Below are 23,606 nucleotides of genomic sequence, written 5' to 3' on the forward strand. Positions count from 1 at the left end.
CAGGTGGGCAGAGGAAATGTTTCAAGGACAATCTCAAAGCCTCCTTGATAAAATGCCACAGCCCCACCGACACCTGGGAGTCCCTGGCCAAAGACCACCCTAAGTGGAGGAAGAGCATCCGGGAGGGCACTGAGCACCTCGAGTCTGGTTGCTGAGAGCATGCAGAAATCAAGCACAAGCAGCGGAAGGAGTGTGCGGCAAACCAGTCCCACCCACCCTTTCCTTCAACCACTGTCTGTCCCACCTGTGACAGAGACTGTAATTCCCGTATTGACTGTACAGTCACCTGATAACTCACTGTTAGAGTGGAAGCAAGTCCGCCTCGATTTCGAGGGACTGCCTATGATGATGATATGATGATTTCCTCTGCCCTTTCCACCAGCCTGTCTATGTCTTCCTGAAGTCTTCACTATCCTCCTCATTGTTCACTATACTTCCAAGGTTTGTGTTATCTGCAAATTTTGAAGTTGTGCCCTGTACACACAAGTCCAATTCATTAATATACATCAAGGAAAGTAGTGGTCCTAGTACTGACCCCTGGGGAACACCAGTGGCTACCTTCCTCCAGTCTGAAAAAAAACATTCACTACTACTCTTTGTTACCTGTCACTTCGCCAATTTCATATCCAATCTGCCACTGTCCCTTTATTCCATGTGCTTCAACTTTGTTGGCAAGCCTATTATGTGGCACTTTATCAAATGCCTTTGGGAAGTCCATGTACACCACATCCACCGCATTGCCCTGATCAACCCTTCCTATTACCTCATCAAAAGACGCAATCGTTAGTTAAACACGATTTACCTTTAACAAATCCGTGCTGGCTTTCCTTAATTAATCTACACTTGTCCAAGTGACTGTTAATTTTATCCCGGATTATTGTTTCTAAAAACTTCCCTGCTGCCGAGGTTAAGCTGACTGGCCTGTAGTTCCTGGGTTTATCTTTACACCCTTTTTTGAACAAGGCTGTAACATTTGCAATTCTCCAGCCCTCTGGCACCAGTCCTGTATCTAAGGAGGATTGGAAGATTATGGCCAGTACCTCTGCAATTTCCATCTTCACTTCCCTCAGTTTCTGAGGATGTATCCCATCTGGCCCTGGTCAACTTATCAACTTTAAGTACAGCCAGCCTTTCTAGTGCCTCGTCATTATCAATTCTTATCCCATCCAGTAGCTCATCTACCTCCTCTTTCTCTATGACTTTGGCAGCATCTTTTTCCTTGGTAAAGACAGATGCAAAGTACTCATTTAGTACCTTAGCCATGCCCTCTGCTTCCATGAGTAGCTCTCCATTTTGGTCCCTAATCGGCCCCACCTCTCCCCTTAGTACCCGTTTACTATTGATATGCGTATAGAAGGCTTTTGGATTCCCTTTTCTGTTAGTTGCCAGTCTATTCTCATACTCTCTCTTTGCTCCTCATTTCATTTTTCACTTCCCCCCCTGAACTTTTTATATTCAGCCTGATTCTCACCTGTATTTTCAACCTGACATCTGTCATACACACCCTTTTTTTGCCTCATCTTACTCTACTTATCGCTCAATCAACATCACTGAAACAAATTATCTGGTCATTACCACATTGCTATTTGTGGGAGCTTGTGTGCAGTGGCGGCTGCGTTTCCTGCACTACAGCAGTGACTACACTTCAAAGGTTTTTCAATGGATGAGAAGCGCTTTGGGACCTAGGGGTGGTGAAAGGTGCTATATAAATGAAAAGCTCCTTTTTTTTCTTTTTAATGCTAAGTTCATCTTTCTGGGGAAGCAGAATCTTCAACTGCTTTCGATATTCAACAGCTGATGTGTTTGGATACAAAAAGTGAACTATTTTAAACCTTCTGCCAAAGCCCCTGGCTGTAAAATGTGTGAACGTGTGCTTGTTTGGTAACTTGATGAGCCCTGTATGGTAGCCCAGTGACTGTATTATTGGCCGAGCAACCCAGAGGTCAAAGTTCACAATCCGACCATGATCAGAAAATCATTAAATGATACAGCACGGAAAGGAGGCCATTTGGCCCATCGTACCTGTGCCAGCTCATTGATAGAGCTATCCAATTCGTACCGCGCCCTGCTATTATCCCATAGCTCTGAAAATTATCCCCCCTTCAACTATTTATCCAATTCCCTTTTGAAAGTGACTATTGAATCTGCTTCCATCCCCCTTTCAGGCAATGCCTTCCAGATCACAACTTGCTGTGTCAGAAAAAATTATCTTCAGCTCCAAGTGTCAGCTGTGGCTCAGTGGGGAGCACCCTCGCTTCTGATCCAGAAGGTTGTGGGTTCAAGTCCCACTCCAGGAACTTGAGCACATAAATTTAGACCGACGCTCCCAGTGCAGTACTGAGTATTTTTCGGATGAACTGTAAAACCGAGGCTCCGTCTGCTCTCTCGGGTGGAAGTAAAAGATCCCATGGCACTATTTTGAAGAAGAGCAGGGGAGTTATCCCCGGTGTCCTGTCCAATATTTATCCCTCAATCAACATAACCAAAAAACAGATTATCTGGGTCATTATCACATTACTGTTTGTGGGAGCTTGCTGTGCACAAATTGGCTGCCGTGTTTCCCACATTGCAACAGTGACTACACTCCAAAAGTACTTCCTTGGCTGTAAAGCGCTTTTGAGAAGTCGGTGATCGCGCTAACCACGAAATGCGCATGTGCCCGTGAGGTCCCTGCAAGTCCCAGATTTAGTGTGCGCCCAGACCCGGCACTTGCAATCTGTCAACATTTATTTTGACAAATCGCACGCGATCAAAGGAAATGGGCCTCCCTCCACGGGAACATCCTTCATATTTGTACGCTTGTAAAAGCAGGAACAAGGCCTGTTTTTACCAGCGTAAGAGTTTTAAAAAATAGAAAAACAAAATCTTATAAAATGTATATGTTAAAAACCCTTTCCATTAAGGGAAGTTTATTTTTAGCCCTGTTAAGACATATTTAAAAAAAAAATTGGTATAAAATATTTAATGAAATTGCACTTTAATTCATTTTAAATATGGAATGTGTTTTTAAAATTTATTTTCAGTGTGTCTGTGGTTTTGGGGGTATTCCCATCCATAGTTATGGCAGCTCCCTATATACGGAATTACCATAACTATGAATGGGGATCCCCCTACTCCAGGGATGAGGGGGTTGACTTATGAGGAAAGGTTGAGTAGGTTGGGGCTCTAGTCATTGGAATTCAGAAGAATGAGAGGTGATCTTATCGAAACGTATAAGATTATGAGGGGGCTTGACAAGGTGGATGCAGAGAGGATGTTTCAATTGATGGGGGAGACTAGAACTAGAGGGCATGATCTTAGAATAAGGGGCTGCCCATTTAAAACAGAGTTGAGGAGTAATTTCTTCTCTCAGAGGGTTGTGAATCTGTGGAATTCGCTGCCTCAGAGAGCTGCGGAAACTGGGACATTGAATAAATTTAAGACAGAAATAGACAGTTTCTTAAACGATAAGGGGATAAGGGGTTATGGGGAGTGGGTGGGGAAGTGGAGCTGAGTGCATGATCAGATCAGCCATGATCTTATTGAATGGCGGAGCAGGCTCGAGGGGCTGTGTGGCCTACTCCTGTTCCTATTTCTTATGTTTTTATGTTGTTATGTACTCTGATAGGTTGGGCCACCCTGACCTGTGAGAGAACAGCACCGCAGGTTGGGGCTATAAAAAGGAACATGCCATTGCAGCTTCCAGCGCGAGACACTCCAAGTGTTCGATGGCTTCGAGGTGATGTAATCAGGACCCAGGTCATCGTTTGGAGCGTGGGCAGGAGCACCGGCTGGGCCCTGTTAAAGCAGAGGAGCATGAAAGGTCGTGGCGGTCTTGCAATCAGTGATCGGGGTGGAGGAGCGATGAGGGATCGTGGGTGATCGTGACGGAGGTGCGGCGAATGTTTGGTGTGGAGGTGCGACGGGAGATCGTGGCAGAGGTGCGGCATGTGGAAATGTATTTTTATCTAAGCTGATACCATGCAGTATTTTTGTGCCCTTTGCAATATATAACAAAATGGAGTCCTGGTCCTTCCAGAAATTTCTGCATAAAGCAGTCGGCTTGCAAAAACAGCTGAACCTGGCTTGAAATGGCTGATAGCCACCAGACAGCTAGGAGGCAAGTCCTGCTGAGACACGTACCCACCATGGTGCTCTCCTATTGTCTATACAACACCAGTTCCACTCCACCCCACCCTTTTCAAAGTACTCAAACCACCAGCCATTATTTCTTGCAGAGACCTCATCCATTTGATGCAAAAAGATAACTGACTAGGAAACTGGACAATCCTGACACAATGCAAGGCAGGTAATAGCTCATTACCACACTCTCATCGAGTAATGGCCGGCTGGCCAACTAATAACCCTGACAAAAGGAAATATCCGGAAACCATGTCAGGACAAGGATGTAGTAATTAACTCTTTATCTGTATTCACTGACTGCGAGACAGATCCAATACACAGGGAGAGGCCATAACTTGGGTTTTACTGTATAAATATCTCGTGAAATTGTACCATTTCGGAGGTGTTCATTTAGCCATTGACTGAGTGTGACCTTTCCCTTGCTCGCAAGTAAATTAAAGAAACATCTGCTGGAGCTGAAGGTGTCTGAGTCGTTTATCGGAGGTCGAGATTTCGACAGGCGAGTGTTTTTGTGGTGGAGGAGTTGCGAGAGATCGTGACGGAGGTGTGGCGAATGTTTGTGGCGGAGGAGCGGCGAGAGATCGTCGCGGAGGTGCGGCGAATAAGGATACGGGGCCCAGAAGAGCCGAGGGCCCAGGGGCAGCACGGGGAGACTAGAACTAGAGGTCATGATCTTAGAATAAGGGGCCGCCCATTTAAAACAGAGATGAGGAGAAATTTCTTCTCTCAGAGGGTTGTAAAACTGTGGAATTCGCTGCCTCAGAGAGCTGTGGAAGCTGGGACATTGAATAATATGTGTGCGCACTAGGTCCATGCAGCAGAGCTGGTCTCTAGTCGTCCTGGTTAATCCTTGCCACTGGACCAAGACCTAGCTCTGTCAAGCCCGTGTGGTGGCTGGTGTGCAACGGCCACCACACGTTAAAAAAATCCAGGCATCTTCCACCCCCTCAACTGGAGTTCAGGACTGGAACATCGGGTCCTTCATTGAAACATCTGTGAACTCATGTGGAAGCAAGTCATCCTCGTTCGAGGGACCGCCTGTGATGATGATGAGGTTGGAGCGGCCCGCATGATCCCAGAGATCTGTGTGAAACCCATACGCTCCGGGGATACGTGGGCCCCGTCGCTGGCCTTCACATAGAGCCCCAGGACCACAAGACACCGAGCCTCTGGGACCGCCGGGTACTTTTGTAGAAATGATTGCAGTCGGAGGCAAATATCTTCCACCCACAGTTAACAATCAGCCAGAAACAGAAGGAACAATAGACGGGCCTGCAAAATCATCAGACGACAATCCTTTTGAGGGATTTTCTGGTTCACTGGTCGATAGGTGCCGACGGAGCTGTATTTAACTTATTTTAGCACTTGCAACAGCTTCATTCACGGAAAAATACCAAAGGCAGCTTTAAAACTGAAATCTGAAGTTAATTGTTGAAGTAAAAAATTCTAGTAATCGTTAAGTATACTCACAGTCAGCGTCCCATTTCCTTGACCCGATAGCTCGATTCGAATCTTGCTTCCGAAAGGAAACTAGCAGAGTGGAAGGTACATTATATTCAATCAACAGACTCTTCCTTTCTCTCCACAAGTTTTTCTATGTATGATGAATGTGGAGCATGATCTGATCATTAAGCAAAACGATTAAGGGAGGAATCTATGTGCGGAACAAGAGCTGGTCGGTCTATTTTTTAAGATTTTAAAGTCAGACTTAGAATCATAGACCAATGAACAATGAAGGCCATTCGGCCCATTGTGCCTGTGCTGGCTCTTTGTATGAGCTATCCAATTAGTTCCACTGCCCCGCTCGTTCCCCAAAGCCCTACAAATTTTCCCCTTCAAGTATTTATCCAATTCCCTTTTGAAAATTACTATTGAATCTGATTCCACCACCATTTCAGGGAATAAGGGGTTATGGGGAGCAGGCAGGGAAGTGGACCCGAGTCCATGATCGGATCAGCCATGATCGTATTAAATGGCGGAGCAGGCTCGAGGGGCCGTATGGCCCACTCCTGCTCCTATTTCTTATGTTTTTATGTTCTTATGTTCTTATATGCATTCCAGATCACAACAATTCACTGTGTAGATTTTTTTTCCTCATCTCCCGCTCTGGTTGTTTTGCCAATTACCTTAAATCTGAATCCTCGGATTTCCAACCCACCTGCCAGTGGAAAACAATGTTCCTTATTTAATCTATTAAACTACTTCAATGCAAATTAAAATCGGATAGAGATAAAACGGGCTGCCGACTGGCTATCGGCTGTTTAGCGCCATCATGTAGAGTCAAGCTCCACCCCATACTGGGCAAAATGTGGGGTCCATTGGTTACCAACCTGGCCAGCGGAGTAGGCAGGTGGGGAGCGGGTGGAGAGTAAGCGAGGCAATCAAACAGGATGTGCTGTTCCCGATGGCAACCTCACCTTCAGTTCCTTCTGTGTCAGAGCGTTCCGTCTGCGCAGGTGAACCGTGGTCCCAGTGTTCTTTCCAAAAACATTGAACTGAATTTGCATGTTTACTTCCTCTTCTCTCTCCATGAAAGCGGTGTGGTATCTTGATAGAGCTTCCAAGGCAATTACTGTGTCCTTCAAAGAAGCAAAATTCCAGTTGGACGAGTGGAAATATTCCAGATGCCCCGAATACTTGACTGATGACACCCGTCACTCTGTTTGGATCTGGGACGACACTTCAAAATCCATTCCTTTCTGCACGGAGCAGATTGGGGCGGGGGTGAGAGACTGGGGGGGGGAGAGAGAGACTGGGGGGGAAGAGAGAGACTGCGGGAGAGAGAGAGAGAGAGACTGGTGGGGGAGAGAGAGAGAGAGAGACTGGGGAGAGAGGGAGAGAGACTGGGGAGAGGGAGAGAGAGAGAGAGACTGGAAGAGAGAGAGAGAGAGAGAGAGAGAGAGAGAGAGACTGGTGGGAGAGAGAGAGAGAGACTGGGGAGAGAGAGAGACTGGGGGGGAAAGAGAGAGAGACTGGGGAGAGAGAGTGACTGGGGGAGAGAGAGACAGGGGCGAGAGAGAGAGAGAGACTGGGGAGAGAGAGAGAGACGGAGAGAGAGAGAGAGACTGGGGAGAGAGAGAGAGAAAGACTGGGAGAGAGAGAGACTGGGGGGCGAGAGAGAGACTGGGGAGAGAGAGAGAGAGAGAGAGACTTTGGGAGAGAGAGAGAGACTGGGAGGAGATAGAGAAAGAGAGATAATGGGGGTGAGGGGATTGGAGGGGAGAGCGAATGGAAACTCAGGGAGAGGTCAGGAGCTTGGTGGGGTGTAAAGAGCACGGAGATCACAATGGGGATGGGGGAAGAACATGATCCAGGTCTAAAGGGCGGGAAGGGGTTGAGAGCAAGAACGTGATCCAGATGGAAAGACGGATTGCGTTCTTCCAACCCCACCCCCTTTACACCCACACCACATTCTCCCTCTCCTCCCCCTATACCTGGTTGATGTCTCGGAAAGCACGTGTGGTAAGTGACATCATTGAACTTGATGAAATCTGGAAATCATGACACTGTCACTATTCACTTCATACCCAATAAACCTGTTAACAATCTGTGACCCACACACAATGGCCCATCTATTTCTGGGGGGGGGGGTTGTGATAAGTTCAGGAACTTGTTGGGGGAGAAGGTCATGAATCCGTTGGGGTGGGAGAACTTGAGCAGGGGGAGGTCAGGAACTCAGGGAGTTGATGGGGAAGTAGGTCAGGAACCCAGGGAGGTGATGGGGAAGTAGATCAGGAAGTCGGGTGGGGGGTTTGGTCAGCCACTTAGGCCTGGGGGAAAGGTCAGAAACTTGGGGGGTGGGGGGAGATTATCAGAAACTTGGGGGGGGGGGGTAAAGAGAAGGTCAGGCACTTGGGTGAAGGGGGATGGGTGCAGAAACTCGTTTGGGGAGGATAAGTTCTTAACCCTCGAGGGTGAGCCCTGTTCCAAGTGCATGCAGTTTTGTCTGGAGTCAGCAGTCAGAATGGCTCGAATTACACTTTGCAATGTCACTGATTATGTAGGCTGGGCGGTTCTAATTGCACATTCCGGAGAAACTGCTGGGTGTGTCTTATCCTCCAAGGGGACCAATCAGCAATCAGATCTCGTGATACAAGGGGACTCAATCAGAGCTTTAGGTGTTGCAAATAAATGCGTCCATGTCCAGGGGTAATAATTGCAAGGCTTGGATAATATAAAGCGTACAAAATGGTCACTTTTTTAACAGCGGATTTTCAATTTCCCATGTGGATCTAAAACTGACATTTCACGATCGGTCGGCCATTATATAAACCGCCAGGTTTTCCGAACGGAGAGGAAATACAGGCGGTTACTGTAACACAACACCGCCGCTATATCCAGACGGCAAGATGACAATCTACAACAAGAAAACATGCATTTATATAGCATCTTTAACGTAGTAAAACGTCCCAATGCGCTTCACAGGAGCGTATGTCAGACAAAACTTGACACCGAGCCACATAAGGAGCTATTAGGTAAGGTGGCTTAGTCAAAGAGATAGGTTTTAAGGAGCGTCGTAAAGGAGGAGAGAAAGCTGGAGAGGTGGCATGTTTTGGGGAGAGAGTTCCAGAGCTTGGGGACTAACAGCTGAAGGCACAGCCGCTCATGGTGAAGTGAAGGAAATCGATGATGGGCAAGAGGCCAGAATTGGAATCTACACCGATGTGTATCTCCCGCACGCGGAAACGTGTAAAACTGCGTGATCTCAAACACCGACCACAACCCCTGTACCCCCCGTTATTCAACTAACTATCAGCAACGATAAGCCAAGGTCGTGTTAGAGGAAAGCAATGTAGATACCTGGGTGGAGCGAAAACCCCCACCGTAGTTTTGCTGCTCCGTTAACCATTTCGCAACAGGTGTTGCGTAGTCGATGTCCTTTCTTGACAGCGCCTGCAGTAAGGCATACGAGGTGGTTTCCACGGTGATAGCTGAAGCCTGTGGGGCCTTAGCTGGGTTATGTTCTCCACTGTACAACCACGTTTCATCGGCTTGCCAGTAACGAACATCGTGCTCTACGGGTTGTAAGGAAGAACTTAATTCAGCTGGACTTCTTTTAACCATACAGAAATGCGACTGTTTATTTCAGTACCAGCTGTGGCTCAGTGACTACCACTGAGTGAGAAGGTCATGGGATCATGTCTCACTCCAGGAACTTGAGCACATGACCCTAGGCTGACACTCCAGTGCAGTACTGAGGGAGTGCTACACTATCAGAGGTGCCGTCTTTCAGATGCGACGTTAAACCGAAGCCCCGTCTGCTCTTTTAGCTGGCACATTGAGATTTCTGGTGTTCGTGAAAGGCACTATATATAACTGCAAGTCTTTCATTCTTTCACATTTGCTAAATAAACCATCGTTTCCCCAGTAGACATCCCAATAATAGATAATCAAGGAGCTAAAGGGAGGGGGGGCGAACTTAAAACAATCACTTTCACTAAAGAAAAAGTAATCTGTAAAATTATGGGACTAAAGGTGGACAGGCCTCCTGGACCTGATGGCTTGCATCCTAGGGTCATAAAAGAAGTGGCTGATGAGATAATGGTTGCAATCTACCAAAGGTCCCAGTTGATTGGAAAATCGCAAATGTAACGCCCCTATTTAAAAAAGGAGGGAAACAGAAAACAGGAATGGTGCCACATAAAAGGCTACTGCACAAAATAAGAGTTCACAGCATTGGGGTAATATATTAGCATGGATAGAGGATTGACTAACTAACAGAAAACAGATAATTGGGATAAATGGGTCATTTTCCGGTTGGAAAATAGTAACTAATAGGGTGCCACAGGGATCGGTGCTGGGGCCTATTTGCAATCTATATTAATGATTTGGATGTAGAGACCGAGTGTAATGTAGCCAAGTTTGCTGATGATACAAAGATGGGTGAGAAAGGAAGCTGTGAGGAGGATACAAAGAATCTGCAAAGGGATATAGACAGGCTAAAGGCGTGGGCAAACATTTGGTAGATGGAATATAATGTGGGAAAATGTGAGGTTATCCACTTTGGCAGGAAAAGTAAAAAAACTAATTATTATTTAAATGGAGAGATATTACAAAGTGCTGCAGTACAGAGGGACCTGGGGGTCCTTGTGTATGAAACTCAAAAAGTTAGTATGCAGGTACAGCAAGTAATCAGGAAGGCAAATGGAATGTCAGCCTTTATTGCAAGGGGGATAGAGTATAAAAGCAGAGAAGTCCTGCTGCAACTGTACAGGGTATTGGTGAGGCCACTGCGTACAGTTTTGGTCTCCTTATTTAAGGAAGGATATACTTGCATTGGAGGCAGTTTGTATTTGTATAGGCTTCCGACCTCCGCTCCTCGTCACTTCCGACCCCCGCTCCTCGCTGCTTCCGACCTCCGCTCCTCGCTGCTTCCGACCTCCGCTCCTCTCTGCTTCCGACCACCGCTCCTCGTCACTTCCGACCTCCGCTCCTCGTCACTTCCGACCTCCGCTCCTCTCCGCTTCCGACCTCCGCTCCTCGCTGCTTCCGACCTCCGCTCCTCTCTGCTTCCGACCACCGCTCCTCGTCACTTCCGACCTCCGCTCCTCGTCACTTCCGACCTCCGCTCCTCTCCGCTTCCGACCTCCGCTCCTCGCCGCTTCCGACCTCCGCTCCTCGCCGCTTCCGACCCCCGCTCCTCTCCGCTTCCGACCACCGCTCCTCGTCACTTCCGACCCCCGCTCCTCTCCGCTTCCGACCACCGCTCCTCGTCACTTCCGACCACCGCTCCTCGTCACTTCCGACCCCCGCTCCTCTCTGCTTCCGACCTCCGCTCCTCGCTGCTTCCGACCCCCGCTCCTCTCTGCTTCCGACCTCCGCTCCTCTCTGCTTCCGACCCCCACTCCTCTCCGCTTCCGACCTCCGCTCCTCTCCGCTTCCGACCACCGCTCCTCGTCACTTCCGACCACCGCTCCTCGTCACTTCCGACCTCCGCTCCTCTCTGCTTCCGACCTCCGCTCCTCTCTGCTTCCGACCACCGCTCCTCGTCACTTCCGACCCCCGCTCCTCGTCACTTCCGACCCCCGCTCCTCGCTGCTTCCGACCCCCGCTCCTCTCCGCTTCCGACCTCCGCTCCTCGCCGCTTCCGACCTCCGCTCCTCTCTGCTTCCGACCTCCGCTCCTCGCCGGTCCCGACCTCCGCTCCTCGCCGCTTCCGACCTCCGCTCCTCGTCACTTCCGACCCCCGCTCCTCGTCACTTCCGACCCCCGCTCCTCACCGCTTCCGACCCCCGCTCCTCGTCACTTCCGACCTCCGCTCCTCGCCGCTTCCGACCTCCGCTCCTCGTCACTTCCGACCTCCGCTCCTCGCCGCTTCCGACCTCCGCTCCTCTCTGCTTCCGACCTCCGCTCCTCGCCGGTCCCGACCTCCGCTCCTCACCGCTTCCGACCCCCGCTCCTCGTCACTTCCGACCTCCGCTCCTCGCCGCTTCCGACCTCCGCTCCTCTCTGCTTCCGACCTCCGCTCCTCGCCGGTCCCGACCTCCGCTCCTCGCCGCTTCCGACCCCCGCTCCTCGCCGCTTCCGACCTCCGCTCCTCTCTGCTTCCGACCTCCGCTCCTCGCCGGTCCCGACCTCCGCTCCTCGCCGCTTCCGACCTCCGCTCCTCTCTGCTTCCGACCTCCGCTCCTCGCCGGTCCCGACCTCCGCTCCTCGCCGCTTCCGACCCCCGCTCCTCGTCACTTCCGACCCCCGCTCCTCACCGCTCCCGACCCCCGCTCCTCACCGCTCCCGACCCCCGCTCCTCGCCGCTTCTGATTGCCGCGTTGTTGGTTCTGCTGTTGCGATGACTGGCTTTTTTTAATTTTCCCACAGCTCCAGCCTCGCGCTCCAAACTGCTCCTCTGTCCCACCAAGTGCTTGCAGTGTGTGCAAAATGACGTTTTGGCACTGCCATGGCCGTCATCTTATTTTTTTTAGGTTGTCCGACTGCCATGTCGGCCCAACAATTCTGCCCCCGGGTTCGGCCGGGCCGCCAACAGGCAGCCTGGCAACCCCTCTCGCTGATGACTGACAGTGGCAGGCACTCCGCCCGCCCCCACTTCCACCCCTCTCGCTGATGACTGACAGTGGCAGACACTCCGCCCACCCCCACTTCCACCCCTCTCGCTGATGACTGACAGTGGCAGACACTCCGCCCACCCCCACTTCCACCCCTCTCGCTGATGACTGACAGTGGCAGACACTCCGCCCGCCCCCACTTCCACCCCTCTCGCTGATGACTGACAGTGGCAGACACTCCGCCCACCCCCACTTCCACCCCTCTTGCGATGGATTCCGCCCTGCTCAGAAAAAAAAGACAAAGAGCTGAATTTCGCACAAGAGGCCACCGCATCCACCGCGGCAGTGAGAACACAGGAGAAACGGTGGGTGTGACCTGCTTCAGGCGGGGTTGAATTTCGGCCGCTCTATATAAATACAAGTGAGTCTTTCTATCAAATCATTTTTCCTGGCATATTAGTGTTGGGGACCAATTTTGCAGTTGGAAATACCAAGATGATTAGAACGCACTTTAGGGAGGATGTGAAGGCTTTGGAGAGGGTGCAGAAAAGATTTACGAGAATGATTCCAGGGATGAGGGACTTCAGTTACGTGGATAGACTGGAGAAGCCGGGGTTGTTCTCCTTAGAGCAGAGAAGGTTGAGAGGAGATTTGATCGAGGTGTTCAAAATCATGAGGGGTCCGGACAGAGTAGATCGAGAGAAACTGTTCCCATTGGTAGAAGGGTCGAGAACCAGAGGACACAGATTTAAGGTGATTGGCAGAAACTCCAAAGGCGACCGGAGGAAAACTTGTTTACACAGTGAGTGGTTAGGATCTGAAACGCACCACAAAAGAGAATTAGATAAGTACCTGAATAAAATAAAATTGCAGGGTTATGGAGAAAGGGAGGGGGAGTGGGACTAGCTGAGCTGCTCTTGCAGAGAGCTGGCACGGGCTCCATGGGCCGAATGGCCTCCTTGTGTGCTGTAACCATTCTGTGATTCTATTCTATAATTCAAAGGGCCAGAGTTCTCTAGAATCACATAATTGTCATCCTGATACTAATTCATTGCAGTTACATGGTCAATTCGTAACAAGGGTCGAACGGGTTTAACAAGTATGACAGACCCAAGACTGAAACAGTGCGGAAATCTTTCTTCATCAATGCCCTCTGTTAGAAATTCGCTGGTTTTGGAAAGCTTACCTCTGTTGTAAGATACAATTGCTTTCAGCTTTCTCTCAGCTTCTAGTACTTTGCTGGTGTCTGCTCCCACGAAAGCAAGGGCATAGGCAGTGATGGCAATAGTGTGAGGTTGCTTCATATTCAGCAACTCCTTGTGCAAAAAATCAGCTGCCTGGTCAATGCTTTTTTTCTGGCGAAATAGAATGAAAGGTGAGAAATAGACCAACAGTGAAATACATCGCCCATCCCAGCTAGTGGCTCAGTGGGACACACCCTCGTCTCTGAGTCAGAAGGTTGTGGGTTCCAGTCCCACTCCAGGGACTTGAGCACAAAATCTCGACTGACTCTCCAGTGCAGTGCTGAAGGAGTGCTGCACTGTTGGAGGTGCCGTTTTTCAGATGGGATGTTAAACCGAAACCGGCATTTGCGCTGCTCGACAAATTGAGAGTGCTGGTATCGGCGGCGCTGAGAAGTATCGCCTGGGAGAGTCGTGTCGGTGTGCAACGCCCCGGTATCAACACGGCTGCAACATTTGGACTGCGCTGCACCCGTAGCGCCCCCTAGTGACTCCGCCAGACAAAGCTGGCATGCAGAGCTGTCTCAGGGCACAAAGGGAAGGAACGATTGCATCAGGGAAGTGTGAGTGATTAATTTTTTTTTTGCGATTTAACTTTATTGGGGTGAGTGATGTATAGGGAATATTTTATTGTGTTTTTTGTTCCGATTCTTTTTTTTTTAATGGGAGGCCTCTCTTAGGATGCTACGAAGCCGGCCCTTTAGCACGGGATATTCAGTTATTCACCGGGCCTAGCGCCCTAAGATAAGTGTAGAACGCTTCCCTTAGTGCTCTGCTCCACTCTCAGGGCGCAACCAGTGAATTTTTTGGCTGCCATCGCAAACCATTTTCCGGCGTTAAATTTAACGACTGCACAACATTAGCGCCTTAAAAACCTTCAACCGAATTTCCAGCCCAATGTGTTGGAGGTCAAGGTTCCCCTTAATTTTTTTGGGTGGGTGCGTCGTTCCCTTTAACGGGCTGCGCAGGAATGTCAGGCAGCTGCGCAGTTTAGCGAGAGCAGGCGTGATGGGTGAACGGGACTTGCTGTGTGTTAGGGCATGCTCAGCAGAGTTTTGGATGAGCTCAGGTTCATTGAGGGCGGAAGATGGGAGGTTGGCCAGGAGAACACTGGAACAGTCGAGTCCGGCAAATAACACATAAATGTCGTGCTATGCATGTTGTAGGACCAACACAGAATATGCTCTCGTTCTTTAAATTTCATTTATTTGTTGCCCATTCCAAGTTGCCCTTGAGAGGGAGGTTGTGAGCTGCCTTATTGAACCATTGCGGTCTGGGAGGGGAGGAGAGGGAGAGCGTGGTGCAGGTGTAAAGGGGGTCGGAGCGGAAGAACGTGATCCAGGCCTAACAGAGGGAGGGAGAACATGGTCTATCTTCCCATCCCCCCACCCTCCCTCAACCCCCACCCTCCTTTAGACAAGGATCACATTCTTCCCCCCTCCCCACTGTTCTCACCGTGCTCCCCCCAACAAGTTCCTGACCTTCTCTCTCCGAGTTACTGACCTGCCCTCCCCCCGAGCTCCTGACCTACCCTCTCTCTGAGCTCCTCTCCTTCCTCCAAATCCTTCTCCCTATTCCCTTCCGATCATCTCCACCACTTCCCATTCCCTCTCCTCTCCCCCTTTCCATTCCCCCTCCTCTCCCCCTTCCCATTCCATCCCCTCTCCCCTCCCCCTCTCCATCCCCTCGACTCTTCCCCCCACCCCCCCCCCCCCCCACCCCTTACGATCTGCTCTCCTGCCATACAAAATCTTGGCAGTTAAAGCACTTATTTTGGTATAAAAGCACTCCATGTTTTACAAGCCTTTTGTCTGAAATCATTTCTTGTAACCGCCTTTGTTCTTCAACTAATTCTCAGTCTGTACCCCTTGTTGCCAATTTACCGACTATTGGAAACCACCTTTTGCTGTTTACCATCTCAAAACTTTTATAATTTTGAAAACATCTGCTAGATTCCCCCTTTAATCAGCTTTGTTCCAGGGAAAATAAGTCCTTAATTTTTATTCAATCCGATCAGTTCGATCCACTCTCCTCCCTCCCCACTTTGATGCTTTCCCCCCTCTGTCTCCTCCTTCGATCCTCTCCTCAACCTTTAAGGGGATTTGAGTACAAGAGTAAATATGTGTTACTGCAATTATACAGGGCCCTGGTGAGACCCTGGTTGGTCGCCTTACCCTGAGGAAGGATATACTTGCCATTGAGGGAGTGCAATGAAGGCTCACCAGGCTGATTCCTGGGATGGGCCAATTTTCCTATGAGGATGGTGAATCTTTGGAATTCACAGACAGAGGGCTGTGGAGGCTCAGTTTTTGAGTATATTCAAGACAGAGGTCAATAGATTGTTGGATATTAAGGGAATCAAGGGATATGGGGACAGTGCAGGAAAGTGGAGTTGAGGTAAAAGATCAGCCATGATCTTACTGAATGGCGGCGCAGGCTCGAGGGGCTGAATGGACTACTTCTGCTCCTAATTATTATGTTCTTATGTTATCCCCTCTCTCCATCTTCGATTGTCTCTCTCCTTTCCCCCTCCCCCACCCATCCACCTCGGCCACTAACGGATCCCCTGACCTTCTCTGCACAGAACCGAGGGAAGCGTGGTAGTGCAGGCCGGATCCACTGCACGATTGGGTGCTGTGCGTGCCCAATCAGATTGGAGAGTCCACACGCAGAGTACAAACCAGGAAGTATAAATTAGAGTTAGATCATGCGCATAAAACAAATTAAAGAGAGGGAAAGAAAGGTGGGGTTAAGAGAGAGAGACAAAAGAGACAGACAGAAAAAGTACAAAAATATATAAATTTTTCTTTTTTTTTTAGATCTCCAGCAATAATTGCGTTCTGAAGGAATGAGACTCTGCACTTGTAAAATGTAATTTTTGGTGCCGGAGAGGTTGTTTGGCAGTAATTATGAATTATCGCTCCGCAAAAAAAAATCACTTATACCAGAAAGCCCTAACTTTTTCTGACATGCTTAGTGGGTAATTTATGGCTAAGTACAGCAACTTCACACCCTTACATGGACTTCAATGCTGAGTCCATTGGCCAGATACTGTTGTAGAACAGCCTGTGGAGTAACAGGGCATATCGGACAGCGACTTCCATATTTCCGCCTTTTACTGCGCATGTGCGGATGCCGGAATTCACCATCTGATTTACTCCATAATAAGCGCTGATACCTCACCGTTAGTATCGACACAAAAATCCGGGCCATTATGTTCCTTTATGCATTTTTTTTGTAATGTAAACAAAATTAACCACTCAAACTTTGTTCGAAAGCCCATCGATTGCATCGATTGATATTTTTGGAATCTGTTCCCTAACCGTTTGCAGTGTCGGCAGAACGGAAGTATCAATGGTGAGATGGAAAGACAGAAAGGCATTCGAAACCCTTACCACTTTTGCAATAGCTCCAATGTTATTCTGGTGAAAAGCATCCAAGGAATGCTGCAATGCTATCGCCACAAAGGCCGTGATGGAAATGTTATTTTCAGCTCCAGCAACTCCACCCTATAGAAAAGAAACTAATCGTCACACACAAATATATAAAATAAAAATCAAAGAGCAAATTATTATTTAAATGGAGAAAGATTGCAAAGTGCTGCAGTATAGCGGGACCTGGGGGTACTTGTGCATGAAACACAAAAGGTTAGTATGCAGGTACAGCAAGTGATCAGGAAGGCCAATGGAATTTCGGCCTTTATTGCAAAGGGGATGGATTATAAAAGCAGGGACGTCTTGCAGCAGTTGTACAGGGTATTGGTGAGGCCACACCTGGAATACTGCGTGCAGTTTTGGTTTCCATATTTACGAAAGGATATACTTGCTTTGGAGGCAGTTCAGAGAAGGTTCACTCGGTTGATTCCAGAGATGAGGAGGTTGACTTATGAGGAAAGGTTGAGTAGGTTGGGCCTCTACTCATTGGAGTTCAGAAGAATGAGAGGTGATCTTATCGAAACGTATAAGATTATGAGGGGGCTTGACAAGGTGGATGCAGAGAGGATGTTTCCACTGATGGGGGATACTAGAACTAGAGGACATAATCTTAGAATAAGGGGCTGCCCATTTAAAACTGAGATGAGGAGAAATTTCTTCTCTGAGGGTTGTAGATCTGTGGAATTCGCTGACTCAGAGCACTTTGGAAGCTTAATTTAAGACAGAAATAGACAGTTTCTTAAACGATAAGGGAATAAGGGGCTATGGAGAGCGGGTGGAGATGTGGACCTGAGTCCATGATCAGATCAGCCATGATCGTATTAAATGGTGGCGCAGGCTCGCGGGGCCGTATGGCCTACTCCTGCTCCTATTTCTTATGTTCTTATGTTAAATACGTACATGGTTAAAATCATGCAGTCCTACATGGAAATATGAGTGAGTTGGTTTGAAAAGGAAGACGTTCAATAATTTGAAGCATTTTCTTATTTTTCTGATATTAAGCAGAGAACAAGTCAGATATGCCTTTATAGATAACATTTCAGCTAAAAATTCAGGCCTGCCCCGTTTGGGGGATGTAACTCTGGCGAGACGCGAGACTTTGCACCAGGCACAGAAGTCTCGCCTCTCGCGAGAAATTGGAGTTAGTGCCCCCGAAAGGAAGTGCAGCGCTAAATCAAATGTGCCACTTCCTTTCTGGGGTGGTAGTGGGGTGGGCGCCTCAGGAGCGGGACGCACCTCTACGAATTGAGTGGCGTTGTGCTGCCAAATAGGAGGGGCTCTTCCCTGAAAGAAAGGGAAGGGCTCACGCTGCATACGCTGCATGATTGGAACCCACCTACTTAGACCACCGGGGAGCGGCGGAGCTGTACCAACAGCCCGGCGGCACTCCAGCAGAGTGCCGGGCTCAGTGATCACGGCACGGAACCCCGCATCCAAAGCGGCAGCGGGGCGCATAAGGAAGTCGGCCATTTTTGTTTAGGAACAGCCGGCCATCTCCCCTTTAACTTTTGCCCCGCTTGTGGCCGGCGGCCCGGTTCACGTCCCCTGAAGCTGTCGCTGTCATCACCCGGCGCAGTGTCAGGGAGCCATACCCGATTTAGGGTCCAGGGCGCCAACGGGGCACTGCGCACAGTGATGATGTCAGCACCCGCGGCGCAGCGGAGCGGGGCGCTACAGGTTACTGCCGAACAAACCCTCGCCAAATTTAACGGGAGTCAGTCGCAAAGTCGTTTGCGTCCCATTACCGCAAACGACTTTGTACTCTACACCTCTATCTCCGCCTCTATCCTGGACTGGTTTTCATTGGCTAAAGGGGGTCGGAGAGGAATTTGCCAGAGTACCGTTTCCTTCATTGCCCCTGATTTAATTTTCTGGGGGTGGGGGGTTGCCCCTCCCGGAGATGCCTTGGCTGCAGGGAGGAATGGGAGGTAGAAGAAGTGTTTAGTCACGATGCTCATGGCCACCGCGGTGCAGGGTGAGCTCAATGGACCAGCTGATCTTTTCCCGCCCGCCAATTTTGTCTGTTCGTATAGTGTTCAGCACGAAGGAATAAATCGTCAATTCAGTATTAAGGATGGCGCAGACCCTAAAAATAGAAAACTTTGCAAAATATGTAGAAGTTTATTTTAAATCTTTGTAGATTTTAAAGGGGGTGCAACAACAGACAGACCTGGGGGTGTTTGTGCACAAATCTTTGAAGGTGGCAGGACAGGTTAAAAAAGCAGCTAATAAAGTATATGGGATACTGGGCTTCATAAATAGAGGAATAGAGTTCAAAAGCCAGGGCGTTATGCTAAACCTTAAAAAAACATTAGTTCGGCTCCATCTGGAGTATTGTGTTCAATTCTGGGCACCGCATTTTAGGATGTGAAGGCTTTGGAGAAGAGATTTACTAAAACAGTTTCAGGGATGAGGGATTACAGTTACCTGGATAGACTAAAGAAGCTTTGGTTGTTCTCCTTGTGTTTAAATTCATGAAGTCTTTCGATAGAGTAAACAAAGAGACGTTCTTTCCAATGGCTGAATGGTCGATAACAAAGGGACACAGATTTAAGGTGATTGGCAAAAGAGCCAGAGGTGACATGAGAGAAACCTTTTTTACACAGCGAGTGGTTAGGATCTGGAATGCACTGCCTGATGAACATTCACTAATAGCCTTCAGTACGGAATTGGATAAATGCAGGAAAGATAAAACATTGCAGGAATATGGGGAAAGCGCAGGGGGTGGGACTAGCTGAATTGTTCTTCAAATAGTCCAACTGACCTCTTTCTGTGCTGTACTATTCTACGAGCTAGAAATTCAACTCATTTGCGCCTTCCGTTAGCGCACTCCTGGGGCGCAAGTGAGTTATCGGCCGGGCGCAGCACTGTTAACATCTCCCGCCATATTGGGCGGCGGTTTAGTGGCAGCACTGCGGCTTTGCGCCTCGTTACCTCCTGCGCCTGGAGATCGTGACATCATCGGCGCGCGCATCGCCCCGGCCCCGAAATTCACTGCAGCAATGCAGGGCGCAAACATCGGCAGCTGCAGGAGGCGTAGATCGGGGTAGCCGCCCGCTACCCGGGTGAAAGAGGTGGTCGATGGTCAAAATAAACTTGCCTTTGTTGTCGCTCCACTGCTCCAATTTCTTCGTGGGGACCTGGCCGCGATCGCTCAGCCCGGAGCTCTGCTCGAGTGTCGGGCTCATGGCGTGGGTCCGTCGTTCCATGGTGGTCCAACTAGGTCACCTTTTCATTTGCAGAGTCGGCAGCGTGAGCCCTTCCCTTTAAGTGATGGAAGGGTCCCTCCGACACGGCATCGCTGCACGGCCCAGTGTGCAGCGCTGCTGAAGTGTCCGCCCCGTTAGCATCCCAGGAAGGACGTGGAAAGCTTGGTTTAGCGTTTCACTTCCTTCCGGGAGCGATAACCCAAATTTCTGGAGAGGGCGAGACTTCAGCGCCTGGGGGCGAAGTCTCGCGCCTCCCAACTGTTACCACCCCCAAACTGGGCGACACCGAAGTTCTACCCGTATGATTCTATATATTAGCGAATGCATCCCTGATGATATTGGTGCACTTGATTGGGAAAACACACAAAAAACATAAATGGAACAAAATTTAATCCGAGGCCAGGTGAAGGAATTATTCTGCATGCAGGGGTTACAAATCAATCTTGGGCAGTATTGTATATCTGGTAGTAGTGCATCGATTGCCTGTTGTACCCCCGCGCCACATATTCTGTTCCATTGTCGTCAATGCGATTGAATATCAAGTTGGGCGTGTAACGAGAGGTCCATGTCTTACTGTCCCATTGAACTCTGACTCTTTGGATCGCCTTGCATCTCAACAAGGGCCAACAAGCATCGGGATGAAGTGGAAACTGCACGAGAATCCAAAGACACGGGCAGTGGGGGAGATCAGAGGTCGGAGGGTGTGCGAGTGGAGAAAAGTGGCGAACTAACAGGTGACCATTGAAATAGAATAGTCAATATCACATGGTTCCAAAATCTACTGCAAGCACCGTAACACGGCAAAGAGAGCGTGAAAATACAAGGAGGATGCTCGAACTGAACCTGCATGTCTCTCGCTATCACTGGATTGGGATCGTCAAATCCTCCAGAGCTTTTTTGACTTTGGATCAAGTAACCAACAGATTCCTGGATGAATCGGTCATTAACGATAATCTGACGTCGCACCATTGAGAGTATTTTAACGATGAACGCAGTCAGCCTGAAAGGAGACAGATGGGTAAAATATTAAATGTGTAAATAAGCAAATTTGTTTCAAAACTCTCGTTGGGAAGGGGGATTTTAGTGAGGGAATTGTTGCTTAAAAGTCAACATTCAAAAACTCAGCTGTCCGTGTCCTAACTCACCAAGTCCCGCTCACCCATCAGCTCTGTGCTCACTGACCTACATTGGCTTCCGGTTAAGCAACGCCTCAATTTCAAAATTCTCATCCTTGTTTACAAATCCCTCCATGGCCGCGCCCCTCCCTATCTCTGCAATCTCCTCCAGCCCCACAACCCCCCCCCCGAGATGTCTGCGCTCCTCTAATTCTGCCCTCTTGAGCATCCCTGATTATTATCGCTCAACCATTGGTGGCCGTGCCTTCTGCTGCCTGGGCCCCAAGCTCTGGAACTCACTGGCTAAACCTCTCCGCCTCTCTACCTCTCCTTCCTCCTTTAAGACGCTCCTTAAAACCTTCCTCTTTGACCAAGCTTTTGGTCACCTGCCCTAATTTCTCTTTTTGTGGCTCGGTGTCAATTTTTTTGTCTTATAATACTCCTCCTGTGAAACGTCTTGGGACGTATTACTACGCTATATAAATACAATTGCGTATTCACGATTTCTTCGCTCCAGCATGGGTGGCCGTGCCTTCTGCTACTGAGGCCCGAACAAAGCTCTGGAATTCCCTCTCTAAACCGCTCTGTCCTCATTTAAGATCATCCTTAAAACTTACATCTTTCTGCCCTAATATCTCCTTATGTGGCTCGGTGTCAAATCTTGTTGATAACTGTTCCTGTCATTTTAGCACATTAAAGGTGCTCTGTAAATGCAAGTTATCTTTGCTCTTATGATCAGATATTCTGAGGAGTACAAACCAATCTACGTCCTTTCAAACTACTGTTGTTATATTGTCTCGCGCTTTTGACTTCCACCCCAGGGCTCATGATGCAGAGTCCCGTCAGCACTTTGTTCAATGTTGTCTTCCTTCTCTCGAACATTGGAAGGTTCCATGACAATCGGTGCGAGGAAGGAAAGGGGTTAAGAAGAGAGGAAGAGAACAATGTGAAATGTATAAAACATTGAATACCCACCACGTGCTGCTTGGGTATGTTTTCCAGGCACCATAGGACCCGTCATCCTTCTTATATCCCAGAATCCTGTTGTATCCTGGAAACAGAACCTTGTATGTTTATTAAGGAGCAAACTTTCTGTAGACGTTTATTATTACCGTGTCGCTTTAACCCTCCAATTACTCTCCAGATCCCATCCAGAGCTCTGCGTTTAGTTCTGGAGGGACTCATTGGCCTTGGAGGGGGTGCAGTGCAGACTCACCAGAGTGAGACTGGGGCTAAAAGGGTTAAATTCTGAGGACAGATTAATTAGGCTAGGCTTGTATTCCCTCGAGTTTAAAAGATTGAGGTGATCTGATCGAGGTGATTAAATTTTTAAAAGATTTGATAGGGTAGATATTTCTTCTGGTGGGGGGGGCTTCAGAACAAGAGGACATAATCTTAAAATTAGAGCTAGGCTGTTCAGGAGTGAAATCAGGAAACAGGTCTTCACACAAAGGTTAGTGGAAATCTGGAACACTCTCACTCAAAAGGCTGTGGGTCAATTAGAGCTTTCAAAACTGAGTTTGGTAGAATATTTGTTAGGTGAGATCTTAAAACGCTCCAGTCTGTGAAGATGGTTTGCATATTTATGAATTGCTGACCTGCGCTGTCTTTAAATTGTCAGACTACTTGTCCAACATCCAGTTCTAGATGAGCAGAAATTTTCTCCAATTAAATATTGGGAAGACTGAAGCCATTGTTTTCAGTCCCTGCCACAAACTCCGTTCCCCAGCCACTGACTCCACCACTCTCCCTAACATTTGTCTGAGGCTGAACCAGCCTCTTCGCAACCTTGGTGTCATATTTGACCCGGAAATTAGCTCCCGACCACATATCCGCGGCATAACTAAAACCGTCTATTTCAACCTCCGTAACATCGCCCGTCTCCGCCCCTGCCTCAGCTCATCCGCTGCTGAAACCCTCATCCATGTCTTTGTTACCTCCAGACTTGACTATTCCAATGCACTCCTGGCTGGCCTCCCACATTCTACCCTACGTAAACTAGAGCTGATCCAATACTCAGCTGCCCGTGTCCTAACTCGCACCAAGTCCCGCTCACCCATCACCCCTGTACTCGCTGACGTACATTGGCTCTCGGTTAAGCAACGACTCGATTTCAAAATTCTCATCCTTGTTTTGAAATCCCCACAACCCCTGCCCCCCACCCAGAGATATCTGTGCTCCTCCAATTCTGCCCTCTTGAGCATCCCTGATTATAATCACTCAACCATCGGTGGCCGTGCCTTCTGTTGCCGAGGCCCCAAGCTCTGGAACTCCCTGCCTAAACCTCTCCGCCTCTCTACCTCTCTTTCCTCCTTTAAGACACTCCTTAAAACCCACCTCTTTGACCAAGCTTTTGGTCACCTGCCCTAATTTCTCCTTATGTGGCTCGGTACCAAATTTTTGTCATAACCCTCCGTGAAGAACCTTGGGACGTTTTACTATATTAAAAATGCTATATAAATACAAGTTGTTGTTGTTGTTGATC

At 48.8% G+C, this 23,606-nt stretch overlaps 1 protein-coding gene across 1 annotated transcript in view; it reads right to left on the bottom strand.

The window, feature by feature from the left end:
* LOC139230187 (complement C4-A-like) overlaps positions 1-23,606 on the bottom strand; it is a 186,096-nt gene that overhangs the window by 33,963 nt on the left and 128,527 nt on the right. Inside the window, exons 25-31 of the mRNA XM_070862027.1 lie at positions 22,097-22,172; positions 20,850-21,006; positions 16,759-16,872; positions 13,309-13,477; positions 8,923-9,137; positions 6,540-6,701; positions 5,593-5,652 (exon numbers count right to left, since the gene is read on the bottom strand). Of these exons, the coding sequence (XP_070718128.1) occupies positions 5,593-5,652; positions 6,540-6,701; positions 8,923-9,137; positions 13,309-13,477; positions 16,759-16,872; positions 20,850-21,006; positions 22,097-22,172 (953 nt within the window). The remainder of the gene's footprint in view (positions 1-5,592; positions 5,653-6,539; positions 6,702-8,922; positions 9,138-13,308; positions 13,478-16,758; positions 16,873-20,849; positions 21,007-22,096; positions 22,173-23,606) is intronic.

Source organism: Pristiophorus japonicus, chromosome 19 (assembly GCF_044704955.1).
Source record: "Pristiophorus japonicus isolate sPriJap1 chromosome 19, sPriJap1.hap1, whole genome shotgun sequence".
Classification (NCBI taxonomy): domain Eukaryota; kingdom Metazoa; phylum Chordata; class Chondrichthyes; family Pristiophoridae; genus Pristiophorus; species Pristiophorus japonicus.